Raw genomic sequence first — 8509 nt, forward strand, 5'->3', positions numbered from 1 at the left:
ACCTGCGTCTCTCCCAGGATCTTACATACAAAAAACTGTTACTTACAGGAAGACAAAACATATAAAAGTCTATGGCACGTGTAAAATATACCATGACATACCTACATCTCAGAAAATCGCTTTTTGCTACCAAAGATGGTGGATAAATTTTCTTCTGGAAAATTCCCTGGAAAATGATGGATTACTCCAATGTAGAAGCAGGGGTGTTTAGTCAATTTTCTAACATTATACGCTGTTATAGTTATAAGAAATATTACAAATTTAGTATCAAAAGCATCCTTGACATAAGTACGTAATTATAACGTTATATTGCATTTTTAGAATGTTATAATGTTGGATGTTTCGTAGTTGATCAAGACGACCACCCTTTCTCTGCATTAATAGACCAGTCCAATAACCTCTGACACAAACTGATAAAAAAAAACATGGCGGCTTGACTTTTGTATCTCACCTGTTTGCCTCGATTTTGTAGCAAAATTCGCGAAGTTAGACTTTGTAGGAACATCTAAGCTTTGAGAATGTCCTCTTTACTTGCCGATGCAGCGATCGTACAAAAAATGGGTCAGTCTAATATCTTTCTTCAATGTTTTTGTGTAGATAATATGACAGCCGCGGAAATCATCATCAGGCAAAATAATTTTTAACGTTGGGTTCATGACGTTTCTTTGTTAACGTTACAGTTACGACATTTTTATCAGTGTTTAAAGGAAATTCCCGAGTAACGTTACTTGCTGTCCATAATTTTATGGTATGTGTCTATGATGTAGTATATTCATATATTGTATGGTCATAATTGGATGGTAAGTAATTATTGAGTGGCCTAGTATAATTGTGTTGAAGATAGCAGCTCATGTATAAATTGCATGATCTAATGCTAGTAATGCTGATACCAAAAATGTATTGACTGAACTTGTTATAAGTACAATGTGCATGTATTCTATTCCCTAATTTCATACTTCAAAGAAGATCGTTCCTCTGATCCTTGCAATTGTCAGTGTCATGTCAGCAATGAGTGAAAGGTGTCAGGTAGTTGGTATCAGCCCCCGTCTCGGTTGAGAGGTGGTTGATGCTTTTTGGCTAATGTTAAAACGAGAGGCATCAGAGAACTGATTAAAATTTTGTTGATACTTTCTTTGTGTACATGAATAGAATAAGACATGTCCATGATGTCAAGTACTATCACACTGACTCACGGATGAACTTTTTTCTCTTCAACAGCAAGTGAACCATGGCCAGATGATGTATGCCTCTATCAGCCTTACAAGTGTAAGTCAGCCAAATAGTACAACAGCAAGATAATATATTAATATTATTACCGGAGCCATCAAACACTGTTTGACATACAAATTTGACGTACAAATTTATGTATACTTAAAGATGTTAAGCTCATGATGTCAAATGAATGCATATAAAGCACTACATTCTAGTGCTCTGAACCCTTTCACTCCTGTGGGTTCTTTTCTGACCAAAGCTGTGTTTAATCATAGAAGAGGTCAGGAGTGAGAAGGTTCACAAACCTATCTTATTTGATGATGTTAGTTAATAAGTATCAGCTTTACACCCAAAAACTTACCGACCTTCACTTTGTGAGCTTTTGTTCTTGTGCACCTAAGGTTAACTTGTCTTTTGCGCTCAAGACTTATTAATTCAAATTCAAAATTAATGTACATTTGAAGGTTTAAGCCTGCAAAAGATTGTTGATGGAAAAGATTAGGTAGCAGCTATCATGTTCTATAAATATATTGATTTTAAGTCGAGTGCGGAGGATTTTTGTACTAAACTAATTTTTACCTACATATTGATTTATGTTTACAATCAGATATTGCAAAAATTCATATTATTTGGCAGTGAAATGTTGCTTTTGTACAGCCTGGATTAAACTGCCAGCATCATGACAACAAAGATTTATCACTCTGTCTACATCTGATATGAAACAGTTGTTTCTGTTTACAAAAACAAAGAGCTTTTCTTATCAAACTACACACAATACATGTATGTAATTTACTTAACGAAACCGTGACAGTCTCAAATCTCTCTCTCAATAACCTCCTGGATAAATGAATCATTGCTTCATATGTGTGTCATGTGATCTTATGGTCATGTGACTTTTGTAATGGGTCATTTATCCTGAGGAGGGTCAATGACAAATCATGTTAGCGTAGTGATGGTCACTATTTTGGTGCTTTCTCACTTCAAGATGTGTTTGTAGTTAGTTTCATCCTTGGCTTACTTGTGCTTACATTCCTAGCTAACGAAGTTGGAACTGCAGATTCAGGTAGGGTGTTATCACAATGGCTGCAAATTTCCCCGGCATTCTGCATCTCTTATTATTTTTTTCTTATACATTTTCTTATATGATTTTTTCCACATCTCCCGCATTTTCACACACACAAACACACACACACACACACACACACACACACACACACACATTCATCTTGCTGCACATGCACAGTTTAATCTGTGAACAGCCTTATACCTCCAGTCCTTCCTCTAATCTTCTATGTCCATGTAAAAACATATCATAAAAGACGGATAGCCTACGCAACCAGGAGAAGATTTTGGTGATCAGATATTACAGTGTGTGGTACATATCCGTTCAGTACATCGCACTAGTTGGCCCATTCATCAATCCAAGTGGAAATGACAACAGGTACAAACGTAAATTTGAACCACAGGGAAAATTTTATATAGATGACAAGAGTAGGAACAAAAGGGCCATTTGTCTTAGTTAAGCACCACAGTGCAATTTTCTATTTTCATTCAATGATATTCTTCACTGCTGCTCAATTAAGATACTCATACATATGAACATGCTAACAGAGGGAACCAGTCATACTCTTTTATTTCAGAAATATTCATAAATTTTTCCACTCAATTTATGATTAATTTATCCCTGACCCCCATGCTTTTCCTAAGAAGTCCTAGCCACCCCCTTTGTTAATTAATGGAATGACCCATAAGTATATACATTTGTTACAATACATTGAATGATTGTACTTGTATGTGCTTCAAACTGCTCTCTTGCTGTAATTGATAACATCAGGGTTCAAGTCTCTTTTGTTATTGTAACGTCCTTGCCTAAATGTCTATGTATGTGTAGTTCTTTACTGTCTTCTTGCAAGCAATTTATAATTCTGTACCTTGGTTCTTGATTCTTCAGAAACTACTGATAATATAGGAAGACTACTTTATTGTATCTATCTGTTCACAGATAAGTTAACTTTATCATTCTTTTTTCACAGTACAACAGGTGCTGCTTCCAGATAATGCACAATGCCTGGCTGTGCAGGTGAGTTATTGTGGCCGCAAGGCCTCTAGATATTTATGATATTCCTTTGGAACAGTCTGCAATCATATCATAACTTTAAGAAATTACATTATCTATATCAAGACAGCTGTAGGTTTCATGTCATTTTTTACCTTAAAGATTTAGAATAAAGAAGAAAGATCTATTACGAGTATAAGAAGATAACAAGGTTGTCAAGGACTCCAATTTACTGTAAATTGTAACTTTGCTGTGGTTTTACTTGGTGTGAGTTTACGACATACATGTGGATGTATCTCCCTTGTATGAATACTGTACTACAGAATTGTGTTAACCATGAAAAAAACAAAACTGTTCCCTCCTACTGCAAGATAAAACCACAGTGAAATAAATGATTTTTAATACAGTACATGATCTACAAGTAACCATCCAGTCCCTACAAGTGTGCATATCATTGCTATGCGTTACATCTATGACATCACTTCATTGATCAATAATACAAGTCCCTTTCTCGGAAAGCTAAATCCTTGCGCGACACTGTCTAGCACGACTGTTACCGCAGACAAGATTTATGTAATCCCTGAACATTGCTGCCACGTAGTTATGGCAGTGTCACCTAATTAGCGGTCATAGTGAAGATTGAAAACGGTTAAAGAACCTCCCCAGTGCCAGCATCACTTCGGAAATGTCGTCAGGAAGTGATTGCTCCACAATGGAAAAGAATAGGAGCAACAAGCAAACTAGTATGTTGGGACTCTGCCTCTCCGGAGGGAGTTGTAATGAGAGAGCGTGTTCACGATGATACGGAAAGCTTTGATTCGGCTTGTCTAAAGTGGCTAATGGCATGACTGTTATGAAGACAAAAGTTACCTTTCTGGTGGCATAATTAAGCCCCTAGGACCTCATAAGTCTGGGCTGTTAGCGCAGGATGTTAGACTTAAAAACTGCTTGTGGAAGGGATTCATCAACTTCAGAATCAAATACATGTAATTTAGTCATATAATTGGAAGAAAAAAGTTCTACTTTTTAAATCGAGTTTCATTGTCTGATTGTTAAAGTTACATATCTCAGCAAAAATGTGAGGCGAAATTGCATCTAAGTGGATATGCATTTTAGATTTCATATTCATACATAGGTTCAAACTTTGACAGAACACTTCTCTAACACAGATCTCATATTTCATATTTGGAAGAAGAGCTTGACATATCTTCCAGACCGCTGATATCATAAGTCCTACTAATTTTCAGTCATTCTGTCATTCCAGTGCTATCTGCAGATGTGTGGTCTTCCCTTCAGGACTGTACTCAGAACCAATGCTGAACACATGTCACCATCAGGTAACAACTCAGTTGTTCTTAACCCCCTCACTACTGAGGACTATACTCATGATCAGAACCAGTGTGAACACATGTCACCCTCAGGTAACAACTCAGTTGTTCTTAACCCCCTCACTACTGAGGGCTTCCCTTCAGAACCAATGCTGAACACATGTCACCCTCAGGTAACAACTCAGTTGTTCTTAACCCCCTCACTACTGAGGCCTCCCCTTTAGAACCAATGCTGAACACATGTCACCCTCAGGTAACAACACAGTTGTTCTTAACCCCCTCACTACTGAGGGCTCCCCTTCAGAACCAATGCTGAACACATGTCACCCTCAGGTAACAACTCAGTTGTTCTTAACCCCCTCACTACTGAGGCCTCCCCTTTGGAACCAATGCTGAACACCTGTCACCCTCAGGTAACAACTCAGTTGTTCTGACAAAATTTAAACAACATATACACAACAACTGCAGTTCGTAACTTGGGAAGCTTTCTAGACATACTCTGTCCCTTCATCAACCCGGTAGATCACCGCTCAGTTGTTGTTTACTTCCTCACTACTGAGGTAGCCTTTTGTTAAGAGGTGGTATTGATCTTTGGTTAATGTAGCAGGGAGAGGGTTTTTCCAGTTGGTGATGCCTCAAATAAATGGATCAAGACAAGGTGGTCTTGTAAAAAGGATTGCTGACTTCCATCTAGAGATTCTGGGTTTCGATCCCTACCAGGCCCCGAAAGGCACTTAACAGCTATTTCCTAACTCAAGTCAAAAATGAGTACCAACATGACATAGCTTTGGTTAGGGATCTCCTCTTGGCGGTCCTGTGTTTGAGGAGAGCTGCACTTCCTGGGCATTTAAGTTCCCAGCACACTTATCAAAAAGATATGGGGCCCACCGCAGCATGCGTGCATCAAATGGTACCGGTACTATCCAGTCTTACACAGCTTGAAACCACTGTACAAAACTGGTGAAACCCCTAAAGATAGTTTACCAGTTATGCAAATAACAAACACTGGTGAAAGGCAGAATTGACAACGCATAAAAAGCTCCAGTAAGAAGGTATTATGAACGTATGAAGGCACACTACATAAAATCATCTAGATCTGGCTGAGACAATAACCTCATGAATCTCCTCAGTGACATTGACAATGAGGTATTGCAGCCCCTCAGACAGTTGACATATAGATTTTATTTAGAGTATAAAAACTACTTTCTGAATTGGGAACTTCATCTTTGAATATATTATAGGTCTTTTGTGTAGAACATCTTCTTATTTAGCTTTTTAGCATAACATTGTTTGCCATGAATAGATTTTTTATCTTTTTGATTGGTCGCATTTTTCAAACTGTAGATTTTAAAGTTTGAGTCGTGATAACTGCTGTGCGTATGTGCTGTAATCCATCTAATGCTGCCCATCTCACTAACAGACTTTTCCATCAACTCTTCCCATCTTTCTGCTATTTTGGTCCAGGCCGGTACATTTGTCTTCGCTTTCTCTGTTCAAGATTTATGACGATGCCATTCTTTCCCTGTTGGCTACCAACTTGTCCATTTATCAATGTCAAACCTGTCCAAAAGTTTTATCCAGGTTGGAGTTGGTTCTCGCATCTTTTATGTCATAGTCAATGATGCATGCTTATGCCTAGTAGTAAACTTGTTTCTGCACAAATGATAAAGATCTATATTATGATCCACCGATCAATTGCTTAATGAATAGCATCAGAATAATCAGACAGAACCGGCCAAATAATGCTGGCTACAATTAGTTTGTTTATTACTAGTATGAAATGAAGAATTTCCAAAATGACTGGAGAAAATTGTTTAATTCTTATTCAATTACAGAATATGAATTCTAAAGGTATTAATCATCCTGTATCCAGCTGATTATATGTCTTGTAATTTATTCTTACAGATATGAAAGGACTTCTCTTTTCTTTGCATGCTTTGTCTTAATTACTGTTGTACATTTTCATCTTCGTTAGTTCCAAAACATCAAGTTGTTTGTATCCATAAAGATTTGATGGCCGTCCCAGAGACCCTCTTGGTGTTGAAGGCAGCTGGTTTTGAACCATCACACAAACATTTCACGAACCTTATTTACTCTTTAGAATCTCTGTACGGCAAACTTTCCTGTAGATTTGACGGTTCAGCAATGGAAAAGATCCAAATGTTCATACAATACAGTAACTATAAATCATGAAATGTCTTATCATCTCCTTGCAAAATGGAGGTATGGTTTTGGGTGTGTCTGTGTGTATGTGTCTGTGTCTTTGTGTTTCCAGATTTTTTTAGTCGGCATAACTCAACAACCTCTGGGTGGATCATGATGTTGGTAGGTGTTGGAAAGACGAAGGTCAAGGCTAATTTTGGGCCCCCTGGTATATGACCTTGGTACTGCAGCAGAACTTCCTTTTTTGTCACTACTGTAGTGCAGAATTATAGACTAGTGCGGAATTATTTCAGCTTTAAACACCAGGAAAACCTTGTTTCCCTTCCTTCAAAATTAAGTTGCTGCAAATGTAAATGAATTTACTGTACTTTAACAATTATGTAATAATGATAATGTGAATGCAAACCATGTACTTCTAGTACTTACAGTGTATCTTTATTAAGTAATCACTGCACATTCTAAAATTCTGCTTTGGTTATGTATTATGGTATACAATATTGATGGTCACTAACTGGCAATTGTTCAAGTCAAACTTCAGTCCAAAATATAGTTGAATATTTTACTTTCAAGTTGAAAGATAGTGGATTTTTCTTGCTGAAAGTATCTTGCTGACTTTCAGTTTTCAATTGATGATATTTCTTTTCTGTTTTGCTTTTTCTTGTTGTACAGGGAAGCCTCCGTTCCTTCGTGCAGGCCCCTATGTCATCTCAGAAGTGGATCCCATTATCAAGTTTGTGTCCACTAAGGTAAACCTTCCCTTCTATCTGTACCAAATACCTGTTTTCTTCGCTTGTCAACTTCATTGTGTTTGTACTGGCCTGCCAAATTGAACCAAATCAATGGATGAATGGTTAGGTGTAAAGATCAGTGTGATATAGCTGAATGCCAAAGTGGTTATGTCAAATCAACAATACAGATTTAGACTCAAATAAGACTTAACCTAGAATTTAGAAAATGAAATACACAGTTTGGGAAGAAAAGTTGTTCCACCTTGCAGGGCCACTCCCTGAGTGACAAGCTGGACAGACCGCAGCAAGCTGAGATGAAGGCGTACCTTGCACTGGTGCAAGGGACTCTGGGAAATGCGGAGGTTAGTTGGTTTGAATTGTTACAACTGATGATTTATATGGTTGTGAGCACAGGGTTTAAATACACATTGCTGCATAAGTGGTACTACATTGCAGCAATGATGGAAAGAGATACCAATAAAAACAACCAACCCTTATAAAAAATGGTATCTTCGCTCCGGATATCCATAATGTTCTGATCTCTCCAAACATGAGTCAAAGGGGTTTGAAAGGACATTTGTATCTTCTGATTGGTACCACCTTTTCATTGGTGCCTGTTTTCTGACAGACGATCCCTTTCAACTCTCCAAGCAGAGGTTGATGGAAGAAACTGTTACCTTCAGAACCAATTTTCATAGAGAAACTTGAACATCTGCTTGGAAAGTATGTACTCACTGACACCAAGCTACTTGTGTGTGCTGAAGACACTTGGACACTTCTTGGTCACTGGTGCTTCCAACTCTGACAAATTGGGGGCAGAGTTTACACGTTGCCAATTAGGGCATCCAGTCAAGTTCCTTTTTTCGATTACAAGAGAAAGAAAAAAAGATGTTGTTAAAGGCATGACTGATCTTACTTTTAGTTCTGAACACCAGTTTTGATGACTGCCAAAACAATTGCTGCATGATACTGCAGCCATAAAACTGTAAGTGGAAGATTGCAAGTGAAGGCATCAGTGAAGT

The 8509-nt window shown here is 37.8% G+C and overlaps 1 protein-coding gene across 3 annotated transcripts in view; it reads left to right on the plus strand.

The window, feature by feature from the left end:
* The first annotated feature begins 371 nt into the window (after positions 1 to 371).
* LOC118403237 (metaxin-2-like) overlaps positions 372 to 8509 on the plus strand; it is a 34210-nt gene continuing 26072 nt past the window's right edge. The window contains exons 1-7 of one of the 3 annotated variants that reach the window (XM_035801841.1): positions 372 to 561; positions 1219 to 1266; positions 2249 to 2275; positions 3246 to 3292; positions 4533 to 4605; positions 7429 to 7505; positions 7757 to 7849. In XM_035801841.1, the coding sequence (XP_035657734.1) occupies positions 519 to 561; positions 1219 to 1266; positions 2249 to 2275; positions 3246 to 3292; positions 4533 to 4605; positions 7429 to 7505; positions 7757 to 7849 (408 nt within the window). In that variant the 5' untranslated portion in view covers positions 372 to 518. The remainder of the gene's footprint in view (positions 562 to 1218; positions 1267 to 2248; positions 2276 to 3245; positions 3293 to 4532; positions 4606 to 7428; positions 7506 to 7756; positions 7850 to 8509) is intronic. The other 2 variants (XM_035801840.1, XM_035801842.1) reach the window with 2 other exon arrangements.

The sequence above is a fragment of the Branchiostoma floridae genome, chromosome 16 (genome assembly GCF_000003815.2).
Source record: "Branchiostoma floridae strain S238N-H82 chromosome 16, Bfl_VNyyK, whole genome shotgun sequence".
Taxonomy (NCBI): Eukaryota; Metazoa; Chordata; class Leptocardii; order Amphioxiformes; family Branchiostomatidae; genus Branchiostoma; species Branchiostoma floridae.